The sequence below is a fragment of the Gallus gallus genome, chromosome 12 (genome assembly GCF_016699485.2).
Source record: "Gallus gallus isolate bGalGal1 chromosome 12, bGalGal1.mat.broiler.GRCg7b, whole genome shotgun sequence".
In the NCBI taxonomy this organism is placed as follows: Eukaryota; Metazoa; Chordata; class Aves; order Galliformes; family Phasianidae; genus Gallus; species Gallus gallus.
The window spans coordinates 15,853,072-15,879,719 of record NC_052543.1 but is presented as its reverse complement, the minus strand read 5'-3'; the positions used below and the strand labels follow the sequence as shown (position 1 = coordinate 15,879,719).

The 26,648-nt window shown below is 40.0% G+C and overlaps 1 protein-coding gene across 1 annotated transcript in view; it reads left to right on the top strand.

Annotated features, from left to right (window-relative positions):
• The first annotated feature begins 972 nt into the window (after window positions 1–972).
• Window positions 973–26,648, top strand: part of LOC416090 (myoD family inhibitor domain-containing protein-like) — a 43,447-nt gene continuing 17,771 nt past the window's right edge. The window contains exons 1-3 of the mRNA XM_025154650.3: window positions 973–1,055; window positions 1,732–1,819; window positions 24,609–24,647. Of these exons, the coding sequence (XP_025010418.1) occupies window positions 1,732–1,819; window positions 24,609–24,647 (127 nt within the window). The 5' untranslated portion in view covers window positions 973–1,055. The remainder of the gene's footprint in view (window positions 1,056–1,731; window positions 1,820–24,608; window positions 24,648–26,648) is intronic.

Below are 26,648 nucleotides of genomic sequence, written 5' to 3'. Positions count from 1 at the left end.
ATGTGATGGGAGAGTAGAGGAAGATAATTGTCATAACAAAGGGAGTATGTTATTATTTATTGGCCACACTTAAGCACTGGGATCTTGGATTACAGTATCTGGTGACAAACACTGCTTGAAATTTTGTAAATATTGCCTAAAAGGTAAAATAACTGGGTAATTCTGAATGTACTCAGCAATTTATTAACAAAACTCAGTTTGGGGGAGCAGAGCGGCATTTGCTTTTTGTCCTACAGAAAAAGTAGGGAGTGACCTCCGAGTACCCTGAAGTCTTGTTCTCTTTGCTCCCACCAACATCAGAGAAGTATTGCTAACGATAGCAAGGGCATTTTAAAAGCCAACTAACAACCCCCACGCTTTAGTGTCTCCAAGGCAGAGGGCAGTCCAGCCCACCACACTGACCCCTGCGTTGCCCATCAGCACAAGGGCTGCTCCCATGTTAGCCCTCTCAGTCCTGCCCAACACTCACCATGCCCACAGCTCCTTGGGGTCTCACAGCACCCAGCTCCCCACAGGATTAGACCTTTCTCTTTTCCAAAGTGACAGCTGTAAATAGACACTTAGGGTCTAATTCCTACAGCTTGCAGTATTGCAACTTACATTTAACCAAAATATTGACTAATTTCTCTGATTACTCCCTATTAATCTCCTGGTTGACTTTTTCTTTTCTTCCTCCTCTTGCAGATTCACTGGGTTATGAACTGCAGTAATAAACTTTCCAAACCAATTTTTCTTTTGCAAAGCTGTTGATTTCCACCACTCCAGTAGTGCTGGGATGCTGATCACCCCCTGCTTCCCTACCCTGCCCTGCTCTAGAAAGTGCATGCAAGCAAACAAAAAGGAAAAAAAAAACCCTCAGCAATAAGTTGGCTGATTCTGGCAGCAAGACAAATCTAGCACCACACAGCAGGCAGGAAGAGAGTGCACTGCTCATCCTTTCGGTTTTGTCAGTGTATGGGAATGCTGGACATCAACACACAGCGAGGGATTCGGCCGAAAGCACTCCTCCTCGGCATCTGAGCCCTGCTGCCTTCACCCCCGTTTGGAAGATACAGGTAAAAATAGAGAAATGCTTTTGCTAAATGGATTCAGCGAAAATAGAAAGCAGTTAGAAGAAGCCTGGACAGCCTAATCTTATTGCTAGCAGGCGATGGAAATAAACCACAGTGCACGGGCTGATAGCTCCTGTATACATAATACCCTCAGGTACTGTAACTTGCATGTGATTCTTCTCGTTACAGCAAATAAATAGTCACAAGTGGCACTAAAGGATTTTTTGGATACAGTTTGTTTGAGTTGCCTTTATAAATGTTGATCATTATTTACATAATTATACCTCTCTGACAGCAGGCTTTACAGCTACTTTGAACCACGATAAGCAGTCTGGATGCTCCTATGCAGCCAGACCGTGCCTGTTCCGTGTGTTGTACGTACTTCTCTTAGCAGCCTGCTATGAATGTCTCACTCATTCATTTCATCATGTAATTTATGGTAACATTACAAAAGAAACCATCTATATTCAGCAACTATGTAATATTGATAAAGCATTTAGGAACAGAACATAAATTTAATGACAGATATAATATAGTATCAATAATCTGCAGAGAAAAAGTGTGCATGTGTAAGTGAGCAATTCCTTAGAACAGAAATCTAAACAGAGAACATATTTATCTGACAGCAATGTTAAGAGAACTCCTGATGTTCCAAAATTCCTTTTTTTTGCCCCCGTAGATGTCAGAAGCCAAGACAGACAAGGCAAAAGTCAAACCAGCAGAAAGTTTTGAAAATGACAAGCAAAATATTTCTTGGCTGAAGAAAGGTAAGCTGCACTGCTGAGTTATTAATTGCATGGTTATGTTCAGGAAAAAAAAAATCACACTAGAAATCTTACAGCTTTAAACAGGGCTATGAGTTTTCACTGCAAACTCCATAACTTGACACCTATGAAATATCCATGTACATTTTATTCTGGTGCACAGTGGCCCAAGTTGCCAAAATTCTGAATAACCTGAAAGTTTATCTTCCCATCATGCCTGCATTCCTTGGGAAGCTCTGCTTAACCTCAGCTACAGCACTAAGAAAGATGGACCATCCTCTTAATTCCTGAGGAAAAGATTTTATTAACTCAAACCTTTACTGAAATGGATTCACATGCGTTGAGTTTCCTCAGACATGGGAAAAACCAACCCAAACCTTTGGACTTGGTAGTGTGTTACCTCAGGATCAAGTAGTATCAGTTGTCAGCAGTTCATGAAGCACAGACTCCCAGAATTGACAGCTATTTAGTAGCTCTTTCACTGCAAATAATTGTCAAATATGGGTATTTCAAATAATATGATAGACCATTTTAGGAAACAAATACATGATTATAAAAGTTTTCTTATTACTTATCCCTATATGCATAAAAAAAAGATTGTCTTGCTGGAAAAAAGTGTTTGCAAGTTAACACATAGCTCCTTCTAAGGCCCTCTTTGTGTAGGTTAGTTCATCATTTCAGAGTAACTTCACTGTATTTCATACCTATGCACATAAGAGAAGTATATGACTTAAAGTGAGTCTTAGGGCAAAGGCTTCCAAGATAAGCGTGATGCAAACCTTGTTAGGTACAAATTAGGGCTTCTAAATGAAAGCAGTTGTATTCTAATCCTAACGAATGTCTTGAGAAGACTCAACAAGTGACTTCATATTTTGAAAGCATTACCTAGATGGGTACTGAGGAAAAGAGCAATTATTATGTCATCTGTAAAACATGTCTCTCTATTTTAAGCTTACATAGTTAATTTTGATAGATTTTTAAGTTGCCATTGAGGTTTCATTACAGTAAACCTGAATTAAAGCCTCTGCCCTGTGTTTTTTTGTTTGTTTGTTTTTGTTTGTTTTTTAATTGTTTCACTGGTTAACATGCAAGGCTTGTTTGGGCTGGAAAACCAAAATCCTCTCCTTGAAAGATATCAGCTACATCAGTAGGAACACTGCAAGCAGAAGATTTGCAGGTTGAGCATCACAAAGAACAGTATAGATGAGTGAGGTCTGGGTCTGGTTCTACAAGATAGCATTGCGTGTTAGCTCATAAACAAGCACGTAGATGAAATAAATAATTATTTCATCAGAATACAGTATAGCACAAGAGATTGCAACTTTACAAAAGGAGTACAGGGGACTTTAACTGGTCCTTAGTAAGAAAGACTCTGAGCAGGTTTGGACCATTGGCACGAGTCCTCAGAGCCACATACAGTTACCTATCCTCTGGCCTAGACGTACTCCAGGAGCCAAATCGTATTTCTCCCACCAGTACATTCCTGAGTTGGTTTAGCTTTACTGATGCACATCCTCAATGTTTTTGCAGCTCTCCCCCTCCTAATGAGATCTACAAGTCCTGAGCTTCCAGGTCATTAGCGATGTTTCAGTTGTTTTGTTCTTGGAGGAGGTAATCTTCTTCAGAAAGAGAAAGTGCTATTCGTTTGCACCTCTTCTCTAAAATACAACAGAGAAGTGGGCCTTGAAGGTCTTTTACTGCAGCTGAGTCAATAAATGGATGAAGTGTCTCAGAAGAGACAGATATTTCCTTGAGATATTGATACGGACATTATTTAATATTACACTGAAATTTGCTTATTAAGAAACTGTTATTGTTTCTTTGCTTAAAGCAAACATCGCTTTTTTTAGGGTATGCTAAAACAAACTGTCTGGAGCAGAAGCTTAACTTCTATGTTTAAATGCTTTAAAAATACATTACATATAGATTTCAGGCATTCTAATAAGCAATGAATTGTGGAAAACAGACTTGCACTGTTTCCGTCAAGCACAGTAAGAAGACTATATGTTCTTTTTACATCACGCTTTAAAGAAAAGTTATTTTTATTCATGGTTTTGTATTGATTATTTGTTCCTTCTAAAAGAAACAATCATGAACCACATAGTATCAGAAATAAACATTAAAATACAGACTAGGCTGTGGCTTTAGTATCTCTTGTAGACGTTTGTTTCTTCCTAACGCTTTGCAGACTAATAGCCCATGGACTAGTAGTGCAGTAGGTCAACACCGAAATAAAGTATCTATTACTTGTTTGTTGGCTTTCAACATATAGGAGAACTTAACCAGGGCTGGAAGACGGTGTTTTAATCTGGCTACCACTTGTTTTGCTTCTATTTTTTTTTCGGAAAAGATATTTTGTCTCTGCCTCTCAGCCTCTAAATGCTGAAATCAAAGCCTCATTTCGAAGAAAAGCTTTCAAGAGACAAAACAGAAACCAAATCAGCCACATAAAAAGTATTATAGAAAAACATTAAGCTGTGCTTATCTGAATGTGTCCTTAGGCAGGAAGACCCAAAAGGTTCCTACTCACACCCCTACCTTGAGGTTACTCGTACCTGCTACTACATTCATTTATCCCTGCCACAAGTGCACCAGAAGACTGTTGGGAGTTAAAGATGACACAGGGAAAAAATAATGCTGCACAAACCAGCACAGTGTTGGAGAGGAATGTCTATAAAAATACATTCGAGGGCAGTGGTTTTAAGAGGAACAGCAACATATTTACCCTCTCCTTTAGTTTCTTACTTATCATAAAAGTCTTTATTTGATGAAGGGCCTGAGGTTCTTCACAGCAGCTAGGAAAATGTGGAACTATAGAGAAATAATAAAAACGTTACCATGGAACCAGACTGGCAGATGTGCTGTCCGGTTTTGCTAGGCTATCCAGAAGTCCTAAACCAGCTCAGTACCTCCTATACCTGGCAACATCCAGTGCCAAAGCCTGGTTCTGAACAGCAGCAGGAGAGGCATCCTGGTTTAAGGGCCTCAGTGAAGATGGCGAATTGGTCACAGTCCTATCCCAAGAAGTCTTGAGATCAAGAATTTGCACGAGTTACCTTTTACAATAATATGGAATGTTCCTTAGGGCTATTGTTTCTGAGGATCACACAGAAGTTGAGAAAACCAATTGGCAGCAGGCCATTAACAGTTATTAGAGAGTCCTCTGCAGTCTGGAAGCCACGCAAGATATGGCTTCAGAAACGCAGCACCAGCAGAGGAGTAACACTCCCAGGGACTGTGAGAGGGATGCTCCCACCCTGAGCAACACCCTTATGGCCAGAGGTGCCTCCTCCACATGGACCAGGGCTCTTTCCACCACGACAGCAATACAGGGTCAGAACAGCAAGCACGTGGGAAGGGAGGTCAAAGCAGAGCTAAATTCACACCTAGCTTCAGCATGTGGCTTTTGGAATGCCTTACAAACCAAAAATCTCTTGGTATCACTTGATGATCACAGCCATATGGATACACAGAAGCAGGCAGGAGCTTATCTGAGTGACACCAGGCTTTAAAAGGTGACACTGATCTTGCACAGGGGGAAAAGTGGTTTCTTCCCTATTTCTGCATCCGTTGCGAAAGACAGAATGCAAGGGAAAACGTCAGGGCTTAACACTGCCCTCCTATGGTTTCATCACAAACTGGCCCTGGCAGCCCAGGAACACAAGTCCGAGTTGCACAGAAACGAAATTTCATTTCAGGATATTCTCACACAAAGCCCTCCTGTTTTATGCTGCCCAGCTGTGTACACAAATGCCCTCCATATATAACTTCCAGGGAAAAGTTAATGAAATGGCTTCCTTGCCATTCTCCTGCCAAAAATATAGCTGAAAGGCTAATTTTCAAGACTTTCTCCAAAAGAGCCCCTTCCTGCACTAAAATTCTCATAGATCAGAAACATTTTGTCAAAAATAAGCCTGGTTTCATTGTCTTGCAACGAGTAAGAAGTCGAGCCCTGATTTCTCTAATCGGCTGCTCTAGCCAGCAGATTTTCACTGTAGGCTAAAATTCAGCCCTGTGCTGAGGGTCAGTGCAAGGTCAGCACTTAAACCATAAAACAGGGCTTAAGTGGTAAAAGGAGCCTCTGTTCAGGATTGCATTTCACCCCTCCAAGGACCACAGTTCATATGAAAAGGAGGATTTACTCATATCATAGACCTGGCTGTAGTGACATTATTCACATTATTCAAATCATACCTTACTCTAGGAGTTATCCCATTGGGTGAGATTGTGCCACATCCCAGAACTCTGATGTGGGAGCTCGGCTACTCCCAACTCCCCATAACATCCCACAGCCCATCCTGGGAAGTGCTCCTGCAGGAATAGCAAAATCCTCATTTTTGCAGCACTCAAACTCCTTTTCCCCAGCATATCTCTCACCCTGAATACTCAAAGACTTTAAGAGATTTTTTGGAAAAGTAACGAAGCAAGAAGAACATACTGCCTTGAGATGTTCTTCCTATGCTCAGAAGTCAGTAAATATAACAATAAATACAACTGCATGCACACCTGGACACTTGTTTCCTGCATTTTGCTGACTTGGGTCCAGCAGCTTTTTCCTTTCTCCCAGCCTGAATTAAGTCATTGGATTGAAAAGCTTTATAGAGTACTGATAGCAAAGAAAAACCTCCCGGTTTCACGTAACAGAAAATGCCAAATGCTTATAAGATGAATGTTGTAATCTAAGCAGACTGCTTCCAGATAAGAACCACACACACACACGAGCACATTTAAAAACTGATGACAAGGATCCCAGCGGGCTCAAATTCCTGGAAGATGCCTTGTCAGCTTCAGGACTATGACCACATGAATTAATTGAGACAACCCTTCCTTTAAGTTGTAAAACAGTAGATTTAAGGACTTGCTTCCAATGGGGAGGGAGTACATGAAATCTGCAATGGTCCCAGCTCACCGCTCCTAATTATAGTTTTATAAACTGAGTGGTCCTTGATCTTTGAACCAGAGGATCCTTGGAGATGTAAGGCTTCGAGTACTGACACAAAGGTGGAATGAATGTACAGTGGCACTTCCGTGGATGAGAGGGTTATCTTAAAGTCATGCCCCAATGCCGAACAAGGTTTATTTAGGTTTCTCTGGATTCTTAGCCGAATCTTCCCACAAATGAAATAAATACATTGTGTTCTACTGCCAATACAAGGCAAGACCTGAAGATGTTGTTTTGTATCATTCAGCCCTGGAGATTTTCCAGAACAATTCTCCTCTTTAAATTAAAAATCTAACCCCATGTAATAACAGAAATAACCATTAGCTGCTGATTTTTATTATTTAGCTGTGCACACGTTAGAGCAGAGTCCTCATTACCAAGGACCTCCATAACACTTCCTACTTAAGACAGGCTGCATCAACATGATCAGCAACACCACTAAAGTAGTGGAGTTACACTGATTTGCAAAAATTTAATTGAAGCAGTACATTTAAAGTATACCTGTAATTGTCTCAGGGCATAAATGAGTGAGAAGAAATAAAAGAACATTCACAAGATGTCTCGTTTTTACCACTTCAATTAGTAGAAGGAAGGGTCAAATACAAAACTGGTTTCCCAGCTCTAAGACAATACAAACAAGAAAAATGCCCATAGTAAGCAGAATAAATAGCTTGGTTGATAAAGAAAATTCTCTGTTAACAGAAATAATATGTATTTTAGAAACTTCATCATTCTTAATGCTTTTGACTGTGTACCTACTCCAAATTAGGGATGTTGTTGGCATTAGTCTCCAATACATACATCACTGTCATAGAATGGTTTGTTTCTCCTCATTGACAGCCCAATCTGTCTCTTTAATCAACTTCAGCCTGCACTTCAGAAAGCTCAAAAAAAAATATTATTTGTATTTCTCCTTATCTTGAATAATGGAAATGTCATTGGTGTTATTCTCATTTTCTCCTGAAGGGTGACTGAGAGATACTGGATTCTAAATGTGCATTAGGCACCTAAAAACTCTGAAAATATTACTATTAGTGGGCTTTTAGATTATTTCAAAGAAGTGAAATTCTTAATTACCTTAAGCTTAGAGGCAGGTAATTGTGGATGTAAACAGCTCAGTGCAGATTTTCAAGAGTTTTGTAGGCCTACAAGGTTATACACCAATACGTAGAGCCAGACTGACTGTCACATAGAGATAGAGCAAAATCCTTACTAATGGGGGAGGAGGAGGGGCACAATCAGATACTTAAGGTAAAGATAATTACACTATAAGAAATGGGCCTTTTCTCCTTGCAGATATGTAATACTTTACCAAAATACAGCAGTTTCTAAATGCTCAAACCGAATTGTGTTTAAGCGTGCTAAATCCTGGGCATGCTGTTTTTCTATTTGCCTCTGGTGTTAAATCTATTGCTTCTGAAAGTTTAGACATTATGCTTCATTATGTTAGCCAAGGTTAAAAAAAATTATTTTTCCATCCATTTAAAATAATTATTTAGAACTAAATCCAAATGGAAAGACACTTAGACACTAAATGTCTGCACTAAACATCCAATAACAAATATTGGACATAATAAAACCCTCATCAGAACAGCTTAGTGGTAAGTGACTTCTTCTGGGATGCTTCACATCTGTGCTGAGAGCACATGATTGTGTGAAAGGACTTAGATTCACATCTTCCAGAGGAAGAAAACTCCACCTCTCAGCTACCAGATGCTCTAATAGCATGGTGTATGGACTCCCAAGTACATATGTTGAGGTGGACTACTTAAAGCTCATTGCTCCAGAGAGCACAGGAAGGACACTACAGCCCAGCAGATAAGGCACCTGCATGGAGGGCAATAGATTGGCTCTAGTCACAGTGAGAGCGTATTTACCTATCCAGCAGGAAGTGGAAAGCTATTAACAAGTTGTCTCAACTTATCACTAAGATGTACGTGTGCTGTATGGAGGGATGAATCTAGGAAAAGCATATGCAAAGAGCTGAAGTGCCCAGTTCAGCCAAGTTTCTTTATGACACATACCATAACTGAGATCCATCTCTTTGAAGAGAATTGCACAAAGATTCGTTATCTCCTAAGTAATACTTAAGTGGAAAAGATCTTTGCCTCCCCCCTAAACTAGATTAATTTTTATTTTATAGGATTGAAACAGTCTCTCAGGGTCTCCTGATTATATATAGTCTCATTCTAATTTCAGTCTTTAATCTGAATAAACACATTAGAAAAACACAGACACAATTAACTTAATCATAAATTCAGATGGATTGTTTATTATCTGTCTACTTAATGTGGTTATGATTGCAGCAGTTAAACACGATAATGTTTTCTCTCACACATAAATGAATATACACAGTGTAGAAATATGTGCAGGAAGAAAAAACTTATCCCTGAATATGTCAGTAGGCTTCAGAGATAAAGTAGATGCACTGCTCACTGTTGTGCTCTGCAGAAAAACACAAACATTGCCTTGATGGTGTTGAGACATCTGAGAACTGATTACTGACAAATTACATTCCTGCATATCTCTGCTTAAATATGCCTACATGTAGTCTCAAAAGAAAGTGTTATTGCAGTATCAAAGATGCAGATAGCAACACTTTTTTTTTTTAATACAGTGCTACTGCACCTGTATTTGAAAAGCAGAGATGTAGATTTGGGTAAATAAAGTCACCTGAGTTCTTCAGAGAAGAGCACAAGTTAAAGCAATATCTTCCTACCAAAGCAAGCATCAAACATCAGATTTAAAGAGGATGTTTATCTTATATGATCACCTCCACAAATACTTAGATGCCAAAATTATAGTTGGAATCTGATTCACTTTCTTGTTCCCACAGGATATTGAAAGTAAACAATTATTTGAAGCATGAGTTCAATTAAATTAGTGATTTTTACTCAGGTAGGCTTTTCTGTCATTATGATATATACATATATATATATATTTTTTTCCTCAAAGGACTCGTGGTATAACAAAAAGAAATTAAATTTGGGTTTGAAACATTTAGATTTTAAAACTTTTTTTTTCCCAAGAATCATTTGTCTTCATTGTCTCTTGATTTTCAGGTCAAACAGCACCAACTTGTATAAGTTACATACACGTACTTCAATCACTAAAGCCAAATTCAAACTGATATTTCCTAAGCCTAACATTCCAAGGGTTTCTGACCTGTGTACTGATGGTCAGACAAAGTTTATTCACAGAACTCATTAAGGTTGGGAAAGACCACGGATTTCACCTAGCCCAGCCATCGACCCAGCACCCCCATGCTCACTAAGCCATGCCCTATATTCAGGTTAACTGTCAACCATGTTTCTTGCTGGCTATTTGCATGATGCTCAATAAGCTCACATAAAGCTTAGAAATAAGTTCAGAGGAATCTTGGAAAAAACAGAGCACATTCTCAGGTATTTCCAATCTCATAGTACTGCTTCATGTAACACACTTCTATTAAGTGCACTTCTTGCAGCTATAAGCTTCAGAGAGATGGTCACTTTTGGGGAAAAAAAGTTTAAATATCTCATTTACAGCAGAACAATCTGAGCTGTAATGACTTTGGGTTTTACTTACTGCCACTCTACCAGGAAACATCACCCCTCAGGCTGCCTAAGAGAGGCAGGGTCCTTGCAAAGGACCCAGAGACTCTGCAGGAACCCTACAAACCCAAGGAAGTCAAGCAGCTTTGGATCAGGCTTTGGCTGTACCAAAAATAGTCAATCTAGTGTAGCACGTAAAGCAGAGGCTAAGGAAGAAGCAAGGCAGAAGCTGTGAATAATATTCTAATTTTGAATATAGGTTGTTATTTTTAAAAGGTGTTCTAACCTTACATAAATACACCAATCCTGGCTTCGTACAAGGTTCTCTGGAAGCTCCTTCCACAAATGACATCCTGAATTCAGGATATTTTCCTTGAATCCCTCTCTATCCCTAACTTTAGGATCAACATTGTTCAACAGAGATAATAATCACTATGTAACAAAAATCCAAACAGCAGTGGAAGCTCCCCCAGCTCTCACTTGAAGGGAATCACCAACAGTTGTAGAAGGGTAGTATAGTCTCCATGTCTTAAAAAAAACTATGAAAAATAAATAAAATATAAAACTAAGCAGTGGTTTTTACAGTATGACACAGCAGTATTACTTGCATTAGGCCAATTTACCACTTATGATAGCAGTAATAGCACTAAAAGCCAATAAAAGCGGTCTGTTCGTTCAGAGATTGGCTTTTATGGCTTATTCTAAATATTATCAAGTGAATCAAAAGCTGTCATTATAGTGTCTAAAAAGCCTTCGTACCTTGTAAGCAAACAGTGTGACTTTGACAAATAATCATTAATATGCCTGTGTGAGACCAGGGCTAAAAGAGAAAGAAAAAGGAAAACCCAATATTTCACTTTACATAAGTCATTAAGATCATTTCACTTAAATTTCATACAAAATATAAAACTGTTTTGTAAGTAAAACACCATTGTTTCTTTAATAAAACAAACTTGTCAGATAACTGAACAATGAGTGGTCGAACTACAACGATACATCACAATCAACTTTGGGGAAACAGACGATGTGCATATCTAGGTAAAACCTTTGGGCCACCACACAGGTTCATAACCCTCTAACCCTGCCTGCCAGAAGCCCTAGTGAGCACAGCATCATTCTCCCTTCATCTTGCTTCAAAAGAAAAGGGATGTTCCCATACCCCTGGAAGCATGTAATTTATGTCCTGTATCATACCTGGCCAGCTACTGTCTTGAATCTCTTCAAGAGCATCCATGGCAAGAGCCTGGGACAAACTGATTGCCTTGGGCACAACCCATCAGAGCTCATGCATCAAGTGCAAGCCTCGTGTAGCTGGCTCAAAAATTCAAGCTCAAATGTTGGATTTCAGGGAGTTTTCTTGCCCATTGTCATTCACAGTTTTGGAGGCCCTTCTAGAGTGGCAAGGCAGCATGCTTGCAGTTGACGGTGTTACGACATACGCTCTGCAGCTGCACTGAGCACACAGGCTAGCAGAAACACGTGGTGCTGCACTGCCCAGGGAATTGTTCCACCCAACACAGCCTTTAAGGGCCACATGTGTTTTGCAGAGAATTTATGCAAGCAGAAAACCAACATACTTCCCCTTCCAAGCTTCCAGTTTCATTAATTTCTTTCTCCTGTAGATTAGAGATCTCTCCAGAAACACCATATTAACAGCAACGTGCAAAGATTCCTGGTGGAAACTGATTTTGTCTACAGTGTACTAAGGAAACCATAAAGATCCTCAACATGCCTGCATTTATCCGAAGAAAGATACATGCAACTCTATAAATCTATGATAAATAGCATTTCTTCCCTTAAAATAAACACCACTAGTTATGGATTTTATTATTTCAGCCAAAAAAAGCAGGTCAAAGCAGTTTGTTTATATACTCAAGAATTAGGCTTTGGTCCTTTCGGACCTCTTTCAGGCAGCATCCTGCAGCTATCAAGCTCCTTTTCAGACCCACTGCACAAACTCAGCATCTCACACATAAGCTAGTACAACAGGCCTAAAGAGCAGAAGCTGCACATAGAAATGAATGAGCTGTCCATAGAAATGAATGATACCAAAGTCACTCTCCTTCCACCAATAGCATTTTGCAACAGTGGTATCAGTCTCAAGCATTCCTATCAAATAAGGAAAGATTTTATACACACTGAAGTGTGAGTGGTTTGTCCTGCATGTTTTTCAAGTCATGATTCTGCAACATATGTATTCATCACATACAATTCTCCTGCATTACTTTCCCCAAGGGCTCAATCCCCCCGCCCCAATAATTGAGCCCCACTTTCATCTCTGTCATACACAAGTTCAGCATTCCTGCTGATGAAAATCAGAGCGGAGGACTCCACGGGTTGCTGTGCAACCCAACCCAACCTGTACAGCACTGCCACAGAGCAAGACAAACTCTGGATAAGATTCTTGTATCCAGGATTTTAGGAGCAAAGTCACCAAAATTAATTCTATGCTAGGAGTTAGGCTCTGCTTCTTATAGCAGAGGAAGATGAGGAACACCTTGGTCTAGATTAGTGACCACTTCTTGGCTATGATGTTGGCCTGTTTCTAACTGCTAGCATAGCCAAGAAACTCTATCCTTCCTTCCACACCAGAGACCACCTGCAGAAATGTATTTTTCCCCTCAAACTCTGCACAAGAGCCCCAAACTTGGCTTTAATGCAATACATATTTTCCATTTTTCTCCCTCTAATGAGACACATTGATATTTTTATCTGCATGTACTGTGTTTTGTTAATGGGAAATTTTTCAAGCACTATGTGGTAATGGACTGTGGGATATGGGATTATGCATTTATTATTCTCAGGAGCACTATGTACACTATACCAGTAAGTTACAAGCAGGTTGGCAGAACGGGGTTTGAGGTCTGGCAGAAGACCTCTTCCAAGTTTGCTGCAGTTTGCCTGTTAGGCTGCATTTGGCTCTGCTTTAAAATCATTTGCTGATAGAGCTATGGTTGCTTTGGTCAACTGTGCTACAAACAGGCTGCACTGAGCTTTTGGTTCTGGACTGATCAAGTTTAAACTAGGTAGCCAAGGGCTGCAAAACGAGGAGTGCTGCAAGTAGCTGTCTGTTCTGGGTTGCTGCATAATAGAGTAAGTGATGTTAAATCCAGAGATAAGAATTGTGATAAACATCTGCTGACAGAAGAAATAAATCTTTGCCCCTGTAGATTGTGTTTATACACAATGCCTATATCTGAGTTTACATAAGCATGTGTCAGTGAAATACACCCTGCATTCTCCCTGCTACAACAGGGCAGGGCAGCCTAGGATTTTCCACGTGGTGGCTTTCACAGAAATGAAAGGTATTTTTGTCAAACAGAACCACTGTCATTTTAAGATAAAAAAAAGACTGCTTTCCCCTCTGAGGGAAATTTGGAGAAAAACTTTCATGGATTTACCCTTCTATAATATTCCAGTTTATCTGGAGTGGGAGGAGGAAATAAAAACTAATAGAAAGAGGCATTTCTTCTTGGATCAAAACTGAATACTTGGAAGAACACATTCTCTGACTGCTCATAAATGCTTAGAAGAAAACATAATTGTTAGGTCAAATGATTCATAGGGTCCAGCTTCACTAAGGCATTTTATATTTATGCTTCCTAACAAGGCAAAGGTGAAAGAACCTGCAGATTTTTCCTTTTGGTTTGAGAATGTTACATCCTTTTCCCATTGGTGTCCCATTGAAACATAGTTGCATGAAAACCAAGAAGTAAAATTAGAACTGGATTCTGCGAGTGCCTACAAATTCCTTTGGCTGCTAGGAAAGTGTCAGCAGTCACCATGAACCAGGCACAGCATTGAAGCTGACCTGTAACTTGCCTTGCAGTATACATAAATGTACCCTACTGAAGTTACTTAGATTTCAAGTATTTCTTTATGTATATTGTCCATAATGTGCACCATAAAATCTATACTTGCCCTATGGTGAAGGCTACCTAAACTTCAGCTAGATAAGAAGTCCATTTTCCTTGTCTAAACAGAACAAGCCATCCCATATCCCATGACTATTGGTAACATTAGTGTGATCTTTTAGCTTCTAATACATATTAATTTGTAATATACAAAACCATTCAAATAAATAATCATGCAGACTGAATAAAAAAGCAATTTAAACTTTTTTCCCTAGCTGGAGACACTTTTTACAAATAGTTCTTTTAAGTAGTCTTAATAGTATCTCTTTAATATTGCCATTAAAATTCACCAGAGTTCAAGAGCAGAGCAAATTTACATCTGTTAAAATAATGGAATTGACACTGATATTACATCATTGCTATTTTAAATAATCATTCTTCATAATTCTAGCGTGCTTGCTTTAAGTTGCAAATAAAGAGCTTGCTCTCCTCCTTTCAAAGTCAACAGCAAACCTCCCTTTGGCTTTCAGGGAGCAGCACCTAGCTTTAAAGAAAGGGGCCTTTGGTTAGATGCAGTGGGGTCTGACTGTTCACTTTTGTGCAGAAGAATAATTCACTCCGAAGGAAAAATTACTGGGGAAAGCTCTACGAGCTCTATTGAGCTCTGGTCAGATGAGATAATTGCGTTGCCTGCTCCCAAAGTCTCGTGAAACTATAGAACACTCTGAAATTCAAGGGAGGTACAGCTCTGTTTAGTTTCACGAGAAAGCAATGTTTTATACAGGTGGGGTTGTTTTTTTTTTTGTTATTTTAGTGCAATTTTGTGGTTTTCCTTCCTTAATACTGTAGGAGAGCTTGTTTTAAGAGAAGCATGACGGGAACCCTCACAAATTCAGCTTCTCCTGGGAGAACATTAGCAGTTTCACTACAATTACGTAAATGTTCTACAGATGTTTCAAACAGAACCTAAAGGAATTAAAACAATGCACCATACAGAGATGGAAAGCCACCTAGAAAATGAATCCATGTAGTCCTCTCCCTGACTACTGAAGAAAGCTATGCAAGGCCTTTTAGTAGAGAGGGTAAAGTTTATAAGCAATCTGAAGAGTGTTCAAAACTGGATGAAAATATGCCTTTTTGCTACCCGCCTAGCAGTCAAAAGATAGCTTTGTGTCTGGATACTCCTAGGCTACCTGTGTGACCTTCAGGTAAAAATAGCCAGCAGCCATGCTACAGCCCATCATCTGTAAAGACATCGCAACTCAGTTGTCCATGTGGATCTCATGTTTTCAGGAGCAGGAACTTCCCAATTGCACCTGCTCCGAGCACCCAGTTTGACAGAATTTGGCCATGGCAGAAATCATCAATCAACACAATTAACTTTTGACTGCCATACTGCTGAGATGTCTTCGATGTTGACTGGAAAATCACCACATGCTGAGCCTGAACCTTAATGCTGTACTGCAGTATAGAGCCTGTTGGCTGTTATCTGGGAGCCAGAGAACTTTATTAGCACTATCATAAAAACTGAAATGAGATCAATTGCTTGTTTTATTTATAATAGGCAGTGCCAGTGATAATAAAACATCTATCCAACCTCAGTAAATTTAGGGTTGAAATAACAATTGTCTTGGTGTCCTTAAGAGTCATGCATTTGAAAAAAGCAACTTATGGCAAAAAAGTGACCCTTTACAGTGAAAAGCATAAACAAGCAGCACCACCAGGAGCAGGGAGGAAACAACAAATTACTGCATTAAAAAAAAATAATAATCAGGTTTTGAAGAACCTGCAATGCTAAGGGCCTTATTCTATGCAGATTTATTTACCCTGGTATATTTCTTTCCACTTTCACAGCAAGATATGTTTAGGAACAGAGAAAACAACAGTTGGAGTGGTAGGAAAATGTCGGACAAACAAGGAAGATTTGGCAAAGTTCTGCCTAAGGAGGCATTTCAGGCATTGTCACTTTGTGGTGCCTGAGTAGAAATGAGAGAGAAAACACTTCAGGGGTTATCCTACAGAGATTTTCATGCCATGTGGCCTGGGACTAGCTGAGCCAGGAGCTCCTTCTCAGGTCCACCATCTATGATTCTTTTTGGCATCATTCCTTGCCTTTAAAATACAGCTTCTTCCCCTCTGCCTTTGGCACTACTACAACACAATGTCCAGCGCAACCTAGACTTAAGAACAGTCTAGAATTTCGCAGTAAACCAGTGCTGTGGCTCCTAAATACATTATAAATATGGTTTTGTAGGCAATTTATCTCTCTGTAGCTTCCCAGCTGCAGTTCTGAGTGCTGATAGAGGAAGAGATGTACACCTGGTGTGGAGGACAGGTTGTTGGCAGAGCCCTCATCACTGGGGAAAGGAGGAATGCACAGATAAAACGTTCTATCCCTATCTACTCATGTATATAGAATATGGAGACTATTTTTGTATTACACTCCAGGTTCTTCATTCCAAAACTACATTTTCTATCACTGAAACCTGCTAATCTGAAGATTTCACCTAGCTTCATGGGAGGAAATATGTTCATGTCATCTATTTTTGGTTTCCCATGCCATGACAGTGAAGGCTGGCCTGGGGTTGCAATCTATGCATACTGCTCAGGTAGCAGAACAGCTACGGCAGATTGCCTGGCACCTGCTTGAGGATGAGGTGAACAGAAAGTATTTTTGTTCCATTGAGAACATCCCAGCCAAACCAGATTTGTAGCAGACAAACTGGAAAAGTATAAAGGATTCCATTCTCCATCAGTTTAATATTTTGGGATCATGAAAGGGCGAGATCAGAGATCTAAACCTGAACAGATTTAAAATGGAGGAGAAAAATGAAAATGGAAGGTGCTGGGGGAAATATATCCTTCTTGGAAGAAGTATTCACAAAACCTGGTAGTCACATTTTGTTAGTTCTAATCCTCTTTTAATGAAACAACTTCTGAAAAGACGACATAAAAAAACTTGGAGCCTGAATGCCAATAGAAACATATTGTAAGTATGATACATTATCAACAGTTCTACTGCTGCTGGGTTAAGAAAAAACTAATGCACTTAAAATCATCCTCTTTTGCTTTCTAATATATTTTTGGAAATACCAGATTTTTTTTATTTATTTATAAGTAGGGCAGCTATTAAGTAGTAATTAATTATGATTTGATTTTTAAGGGCCTGGATTTCCTCTTGCATGCATCAGTCGAACTCACAAATAGGCCTGTTCAAGCAAACAAGATGAGGTTCGTGTGAACGAATTTAAATGCGATCTGAAGCAGGCCCTAAGATATTTATGGACAGAGTGAGTCATTCTTGTTCTGGTTGCATGATTACATCAGTGGAGAATTAGTCTATCATCATGCAAGGTCTGAGTCGCCTTTCTCTTATATCACCATACTTCAGAAACGTGTGGAGTTCAACGATATTTCACTCCTAAAAACCAGCAAGATGAAAGAGCTGAGCCACAGCAACAGTCCCCTATGCCAGATGTACATTGACTGCAAAGAAGCTGCCCCCAGTTAAATCAGTGGATCATCTGATCTTTCTTCTCTGGTCTGTTTACCTACTAAGACTTTCATATAAATCATTTTAAGACCTTTTGCTCATTTAAAATATTAAGTAACTGTGGTAATAAAACAGTATATATCCTTTGCTCAACATTACATTCAAGAAGTAACTTTGCTTCCAGCAGTCTCCAGTGACAGAGCTACACAGATATTAAGGAGAAACAGAATCAGTAATGTAAACTTGAATACTCCAACTTCCTCCTCACCAAACTCAGATCTGTGATAATCCTTCAGCAGTCCAAACCCCTGAGCATTTTATGACAACTTGAGTCAAAGAAAAAACAACTCTATGCCAGACCTGACAGTCTCATTCCCTTCTTTTAGACACACACCAGGTTTGGTGGTGCTAGCACCACGTGTGATCCTCCCACGTTGTCTCTGAGAATAGGCAATAGCAACTACTCAAGAAGTCACCTCAGGAAAAGTTGTGGTGCGCTGCTGTTGATATCTAAATTAGATTATGGAAGAAGAAAATGGCTGGAAAATCTCCAGTCATCATTGGAGTCCCTGAAAAGTTTTTTTCCCCTCATGGCAACGACTTTATGGCTAACTAGAGGCAGAATATGTGGCAGCGCACGAATTCCCCAGATACCAAGTATTTACCAAGAAATCTGTTCCCCAGCCTCATCCCATCCCTGCTTCTCTATGTTTTCCGTGGGCCAATCTCCCCACCAGGAGCCAGACAGGCTGCCTCCCATACATCTGTGCTCTTCTCACTTTTGGGAAATGGGGAGGAATAAAACCCCCTTCCAAGTGGAGAAGACTGAGAGCAGTCAATTCTTGGATACAGCTCAGCAACTCCAGAAATTGTCTTAGAAGCATGACAACACTGCATATCAGGTTATTCACAGGGAAACTCTAGGAGCATCCTATCTCTGCTATCCCACCCTTGGCCATTCAGTGGTCCAGCAGGTACACAGTGCTGGAGAACATCTGATTTAAGACTCTAGTGCACAAATTATACCAACTACCATCACACCTTCTCAAGATATTCAAGCACCAAGTGTTATAGAGTTGAAACTTGACAATCCTTGGCACTCTTTCCAACACAAACCACTCTACAATTGTAGGCCTTATGTTTTCATATTCATGTCACACTTCGCTCATACTATCTAGAATTTCCCTGCATTAAGTGGTGTATTTTATCTTTTCCAACAAGCAAGACTTCTGCACCATCGTGTATCCTATAGGCAGCTCTTTTCATATCTAAATCCAAGGATGTTTGGGGAAGAAAAAAGATTATATTTATTCAGAAATTAAATGAGATTAGTAATTTTGAAAGTAATGTACAAATAGCAATCAGCTTCTGCTATGAAGGTCAGAAGAAAAAGGACACATTAGCAATTGAATATCTTCTGTCTCTTTAAAGTTTTAATACCTTGTACCTGTTAATAATAGGAAATATCCTTCTTCAAGAGTAGCATTTTCAAAAATTGGTAGAATCCTTTTGCTAATTCTAATCTTCTTTTAATAAAATAATTTGCTAAAAAGGATTATTAAAAAGCATGAAAATGGAAGGCCAATAGAAATGTACCGTCTTTACAATAAATAGTTAATGTATTTTCTAAATGAATGATTTAAAATAGCTATTAAAGTAAAGAGAATGAGCTTATGTTTCTAGTAATGACTTCTCTGCCTCAGAATGAAATCTGTAAATCCCTGATTGCAATTTCACATCCCAAAAGAACAAGCAGTCCTGGGACTGATGCTTATTGCCTTCATCATTAATACTAGCATTCTACATGGGACTTTTATATTATTGGTTTGAATATTCAGACTTATACTTATGTATGCTTTTTATTTTAAAATCTCATATAGTTATTTTCTGTCACAAAAATAAAGCCCTCCTTCAACAAGCCTTTTTTGTATGTACATGCATACATGTATACACAGACATTCAGTATAAGTACAATTTTATTCATAAGAGTGCATAATGATTCAGCCTGTGATTGTTAATAAAAATGCATTTCTAACCATCAAATTTGAGTCTATTATTCTAAGTTAATTGCATTTGCCCTAAAGAGACTTGCGACTGGCTGTCAGCCTATTTGTGTCAGTTCCATTTTATTCATCAGTCAATCTTGTCTCCTCTTTTTTCACATCCCATATATTGATCAAATAGATTTGTTAGCATGCCTCTGCAGCTTTAAAAAAAAGTTTTTGTTATTCGTCAGGTTTATTTGATTACTACATTAGTTTGTCTGTTATCTTAATTGTTATTTCAATAGAAAATAAATGCCCTTTGATAGTCCCACAAGATTCCCATTAAATATAATCCATATAACAAGTTAGTGGATGGAGTGAATGTGGTAAGAAAATAAACACATTAAACCCATTTTAGAAGGTGGCATTAATCTGCAGCTGTACTGCACTTGATCCAAAAGACAGGAATAGAAATAACTACAGTGTGAAACAATTTTGATAAACATCAGTGCCGTATCATTGCATATTATGCTATGTATAAAATACTTTAAGAAAAAGACATGTGATGTAAAATAAACTGAGGTCATATCTGGAAGAGTGGCTTTTGTGGTTAAGTGTGAAATGGAACAATGTTTTATATGGCTTCAGACACTAGAAATTGGGCTGGGAAGGCTGTACGCAAATGCAGGTGGAAATACTGTGTTATGTGGGGGACATTTTTGACTGGGGAAAAATAGCAGCTTTATACAAAAACATTTAATGGAGTGAAAGAAGGAAGCAGCCTTACACAATTAAATAATTAAATCAAAACAGTCCTTAGCACATGCTCATCAGTGATAGCTTTGGTAGTGCCTTCCCAAACACTTCCTGTGGCCTTCTACAAGGGGAAGGTGATGCAGCTGTTTTGGGATGACCTGCCTCTGATACCTTCACTATCAGCAAAACATAACACAGCCCCGGCTCCCTGCTTAGCATGGAGTCCCCAGCTGGTATGTAAGCCTACATAGTGTCCTAAATAAGCACCGTGTTAAGATCAGCAATAACAAGAACTTACTGTTTCATTGAAAAAAGGTTCAAGAGTCCACGTGTGTTAAAACAGTTGTTCAAGGTGTAGAAATGTTGTTTTCATAAGAAAAAAAATGAGGAAGCTGTCTTTTGCTTTACCTACAATCTTAAAGAAGGCTGACAAAGTCTACAGCTTTCTGAATGTGAAATTAACCAAATTTTCCAATCTCTTTATGAAAAGCTGAAGAAATTCCTTTATTTCTTTGAGTGGGATTAATCTTTTCATTATCTGACTTCAGTCACCTATAAATTTGGTTTTGAGCCTAAGTTATTATTTTTACTGTTATTATTTATAGCCAACCACTGCAGGGTAGAAGGGCGAGGAGCATAGACAAAACACTTCTTCCAAAGAGCAACTCATTCCTGGCTTAAACTCTCCTATCAAGAGGGGCTGCTGTGCCAGCAGGACGCTCATCTCTCCCTTTGATTATTGCAGGAGTTGAGGGCAGTGAACATGCTGTGAACACCACCCTGAGGGGGACCAACCCTATTATAGCAGGAGTGGTTCTAATGCCTGTACCTAGCTGTGGACACTCAAAACGCCCAACTCTGAGATGATTATTTTTCATCTGGAATGTTTTTCAACAGCATTTCATAGCAAACAACCATGCTAAAGCTTCAGATGGCCAAAAATAACGCTCACATTTGCAATTGTCACAGACTGGTTAGCAATACTGCGCAATTCAGAAGCACACAGCATGATGATAGTTTCAAGCCAAACTGTTGTGACCAGCTAGGATGGCATATAAACAGGAACAGAGAAGAATACAGCCTCAACATTTGAGACAACAAAGACAGAGTGAAATGATTGCTACATAAAAGATATTTCAAAGACCTCCCAGAAAAGCAAGCATAAAAATCCCCAATAAAAAAAGCTCAGCAAGAAAACTGTCACACCCCCTAATCCTCAGCAGACTTTAACAAGATGTTTGTATGAGCCAGATTGTCTCCTTCCCCAGAAGACAAAAGACACAGAAAACAATACTGTCTAGCATAGGATTAGGAGGGCAAGAGATAGATAAAAAGGATTCCTTAACCTCACAGTTAGAAACCCCAACTCTCCAGCCAAAAGGATAATCAGAAACAGACTGCAAACCTGTGTCACAATAATCACTGCAACTATTTTTACTCTTTGAAAGTTGATATATTTTCTGATTTTTATTATTTATTGCCACCCCAAGAAGGGTTTTGATGGCCACTTAACTACAAGACAACTGCTGCTGACAAACCAAAATTCAGCACACATGGCAATAACCTTTAATTCCCCATTCCTTCAATTTCCATCACCACCAACCAGGCAAAAATTAGATTATTGATGCTCATAGCAGCCTTCCAGTAAATGTGTAATTAAAAGCAAAATTACATGCACTGTACTGGCCTTCTAACAAATGGTTGTCTTACTGTGCCCTAAACCAGAAGCACACGCAGGTTCCTCATGGCATAAGCATTTACTCTGGTGGAAAAGGAAATAACTTGGTTGTTATAATGAGCATCTTTAGCTTTATTTGGTATTAGGAATGCCTTTCAACAGAAGGCAGAGTACTGGCAAGTGTAGAAAACAGACTCGGAGGAGGAGGAATCCTGCAGTCTGGAAAGAAACTAGAGTCTGCAAAATTTGACCCTCCTGCAGTAGTTAAATGGTGACCATAAACTGTAATGGCCATAGAAGTTAACTGCGTAAAAGTTTAAGACTCTTTCTGAAGCTGAACAAGGCAACCACAAGACATCGACAACCACATTTACAGGGCATATATTAACTCACAGCCATGACTTCAGTGCCAAAACAATCGTATATGATTAAGAAGTGTACATGTTCCCACTTTATAGGAGATGATTTGAGGCACGCTGGAATTCAGTGCTCTGTTCAAGCACTTGGTGAGGGACAGTCAGGATTTAAGCAGTCACCATCTCCAGTGGGCAGCTGATACTGCTGAAATTTTCCAGTCTTCCTGGTGCACTCAGGAAAGGAAAGGTACAGCACATCTGCAGGCTCTCACTTCGTACTCTTTTGACTCTGTCTGTCTATGGGACCTTAAATTTCTTGCCTTAAGTTCAGTGGTCCTCTTCCATGCAAGGTATATACCACTGTAGGACTGCCACATATTCTGGAGGAGTTGAAAGTAAACTACTTGAAAGCACATAGAGCTTGGCAGGGATGCCACATTAACCGTTGCCATTTGTCACAGAAACACAAACAGATCACACTTCCTAGAAGAGTCATGACAGGATTGCATGGAAAAGGCATAAATTTCCAATTATTTTAGGAATTTCAGAGCATACAAAGCTTGGTTTGCACATAATTCTTAGATGAAAAACAAGCAACATAATTTACAGACTTCTAAGTAAAATTTCTGGACCATGGACTAAGCAAAAGCAACTAACTATAGACATCCCCAAGGCAGGTAGTACCAGCATACAAAGCAAAGCAACACAGAATGCCAATCAACACAGGGAGGAGCAAAGGGTAGTAGCATGGTTAGTGTGGTGGCATGAATAAATTAACTTCCTCAGCAACAGAGCATCCCAGGGACTCCAGAGGTCTTGCTGGTGGGGTGGTGTAAGTGACCCACAGCACAGACCCCCATGCCATCAGGACCTTCACTACTGTCCTGCAGTTAAACCAGCTATGCCCACATTAGGAGCCTGGGAACAGGGCTGTGGCACCCTGCCTGTTGTCTCAAAATCATTTCCAGCTCAAGTTTTCCTCATTTTACAAGCAAGCTTCTGGTTGCCACTATTATAAATGCTACCTGGGATTTACAAGTTAGGTTAAGTTTTTTCTTAGTTCACACATACAGCTCCAGATCTACCAAATAAATAAAGATCTGAATTTTTTAATGAGTGACACCTGCACAGCACAAAATCCCACATACTGTAGTGTAGCAATGCCACCCACGTATACAATCCTTCCCTCATGCAGGGTCTACATTTTCCCCTCCAAGCAGAGGGGAAATGTGCATTGCTACAGACACCATTACATTTCTGCTTTGTCATCATCATTGATTTTATGATACTCAGATACTACAGGGATGAAAGACAGCGCAAAGCCCTAATATAGCTAAAAACCTGGGAAACTCTGTCTTATTGAAACAGAAAAATAGATAGGTGATCTGAATTTGAACCCCCCGCATATCACAAAACCTCAGCTCAGAACATATAAGGGTATGAACTAGAAATGTTTAAATAATGACTTACTCTTCTTGCTTCAAAAACTGAAAGTCCAGCATCTATATATTTACCATTGGTATGAATAGGACTGTGACGATGCACACAGTGATGAGGCCTATATTCAGGTTCATTACCAGTTTTTTCCTCGGTTGCAATTATTTTAATGACGATTTTTGCCTAATTAAGATTTTCATGATTTGGCATAGGAAGCAGATACAACACCTGATACAGCATGTCCTGAAGCAAAGCACTTCCAATCAGCTTCAATAGGCATTAACTCGGTCCCTTACACAGCAAGGCAGAGATCAGGCGAAAACAACTCAGACATCAGCCAACAAAAAGACATAGCCAAGACCATAAGGTTTACTCACTCAGACTCACGGATGAGCACTGCACCAACAAGCTGGGGTCCTCAGGGAGTTGCTGCTCCTCTGGCTGCGTTGTGCTGATGGTATAGAAACTGGCTGCATCCCCTGGGGAAACATTACATCTCAGTCTGAAGGGCCAGAGGACACTGGGCCCTTAAGGGGCAGAGTTATCTCCCAGTTTCTATCAAGAGAACTTTGTTTCCTGTCTTGCGAAGTCAATCAGGAGACAAAGTCTCCAACCCCAGCAGCCTGACTTCTCACTTTCCTCCAGTGAGGACACAGCTTCCTAAAATGCTGGTGTTTACACAGGGCAGGAACCCCACCTCACCAGCTGAGGAGTTTTCCTGCTCAGTGAGGTCTTCCTTTCCCATTTTTGTTTTCCAGAACTGGACAAGTCCATCCTCCAACCCCATGGAGACTCAGGTAAGATCCCCACCTCCTCAGCTCCCTCTCCTCATGGTACCATGTAATTATAACTACTGAAGTGGCCCTTTTTACATAAGAAAAGAGGATGAGATATTCCAACTCCATGGGGAACATGAGCAAAGTATTTCTTCCTTATTATTGACTCATCATTCAGTTTATCTTTAACAGAAAGAATATTTTTGTTTTACTATGAATTAGTGAAATATTTCAAGCTTTACTCCAAAACAGCAGAATGAAGAAAGTATTGCTGTGCAGTTAACTTAGCCTATGTGCTCTGGAACACAAAGGATTTTCTTCTGAAAACTGAGTAAGAACCTCAAAAGGACCAGCCTATAAACCACATCTGCTTGTTTTAATTTGCTAAATCTCAGACAAAACACAAAGACACGCTGAGTTGTGCACCTTACCTGGAAAACAGCCACAACCTTGCAGTGCCTTCATCCTGCCTGTATTTATCTACTGAGGAAGGAGTAACTGCCATGGCCTCCTTCCTTCCTTCCCAGCTGGCATTTTCCTGATTGAGGGGGTGTAACCCATCACAACCACCTGGAAACCTTCAGAGCAAGTGAAGAGCAGTCAATTTAACCCTCTCCTCCACAGCCACAGCAGAATTGGAATGTCTATCTGCTCTCTTCTGCTGATGACCTTTGTTTGTAGAGTCCCAGTCAGAGCCAACCCAAGCTTTTCAGATTTTGGAAGCAGCCCTCAACAGTCCTTTCTCTGACTGTTAATGGGGTGTTGCTAATTAGAGGATGAACACACCAGGCTGGGCCCTGCCAGTAACAGTGAACTGGCTGCATTAAAGTCCACATCATCCAAAAATGTCCCATAAGTATCTTGCCCCCATAAGGGTAATTTTCAACGCAGTGTCCAAGATCCGGCTGATGCAAGCCAACAGCCTACCACTATTTGTATTGCACACACACAGGATGCAAAGTTTCTCTGGTAGTTAAAGGACACTTCAGGGGTTTGGTGGGCAAGGTCAAACCAATGTTAGTCTGCTCTGATAAAGCATAAGGAGGTAAATCATTCTGTGCAACTCAGAAGTCACTCAGATAGTACTTCTGGCGTGTCCCCCCCCCCCCCCCCCCCCCCCCCCCCCCCCCCCCCCCGTGCTTTTGTTCTGTCAGTCTGAAGAGAACAGCTCATGTGATGTAATTTAGAATGGAGGTTTTTTAAAGCTTTCACTCAGGAAAAGCTTCAGGAGCTCTGGGGGTATAGCTTAGCTCTGAGAAACAGAAAGAAAGCAAGTTTGCATTGACAGCTTGATCCCAGAGAGAGGTGGCTGCCTGCTTGTCTAACAGGTCCTCTGGGTCTGGATGAGGCAGAGACAGAGGAGCAGTCATATTAAGTGAACGTGCGCTGCCAATGTTAAAGGAACAATTACCATTATTCTGCATAGTTCACTGTTTGCTACTGCGATTTCCTTCAATAAAACCTCTTTTCACTTGCCAATTGGAGCTTGTCATGTAACAATATTTCTTATGCACAATACACATACTAAAATGCCCCTGTGTTTTTAATACATTTATAGTTGTTAACAATAGCGGTATAGTGACAGAAAAAATGTACTTGCTTTGAATACAGAATAGACTGAAAAAAGAGCAAACCAGAGACCCTGTTCTTAAGGATTAATGGGGTTAAGTTTCGCCTAAACTGAGTGTTAAAGCAGCGACACCTCTTCCATTTCATTCACACCCAGGGCCTGGGCTGTGACCTCCTTGCTTATAATTGAGGTCCACCTGAGCCTTCCTGAAACTTCTGACTTGAGGAACTGCTGAGGAGAGGGACGAGCTCCTCCAATGGGTCTTCTCATCTATCCTTGTGTCCATGCAGCCCCACAGGGGTGCTGCTCCTGGGGCTTTGGCAAGCTCAGTACCCAGTGCCCAACCAGCCCCCAGGCCCTGTGCATGGCCCACGTTAGGCACCAGCAGAGCTCCTTGGGAGTACAGTTCTATGCCACACAGGACAGACAGTTGGTGTTAGGGAGATTTCAGG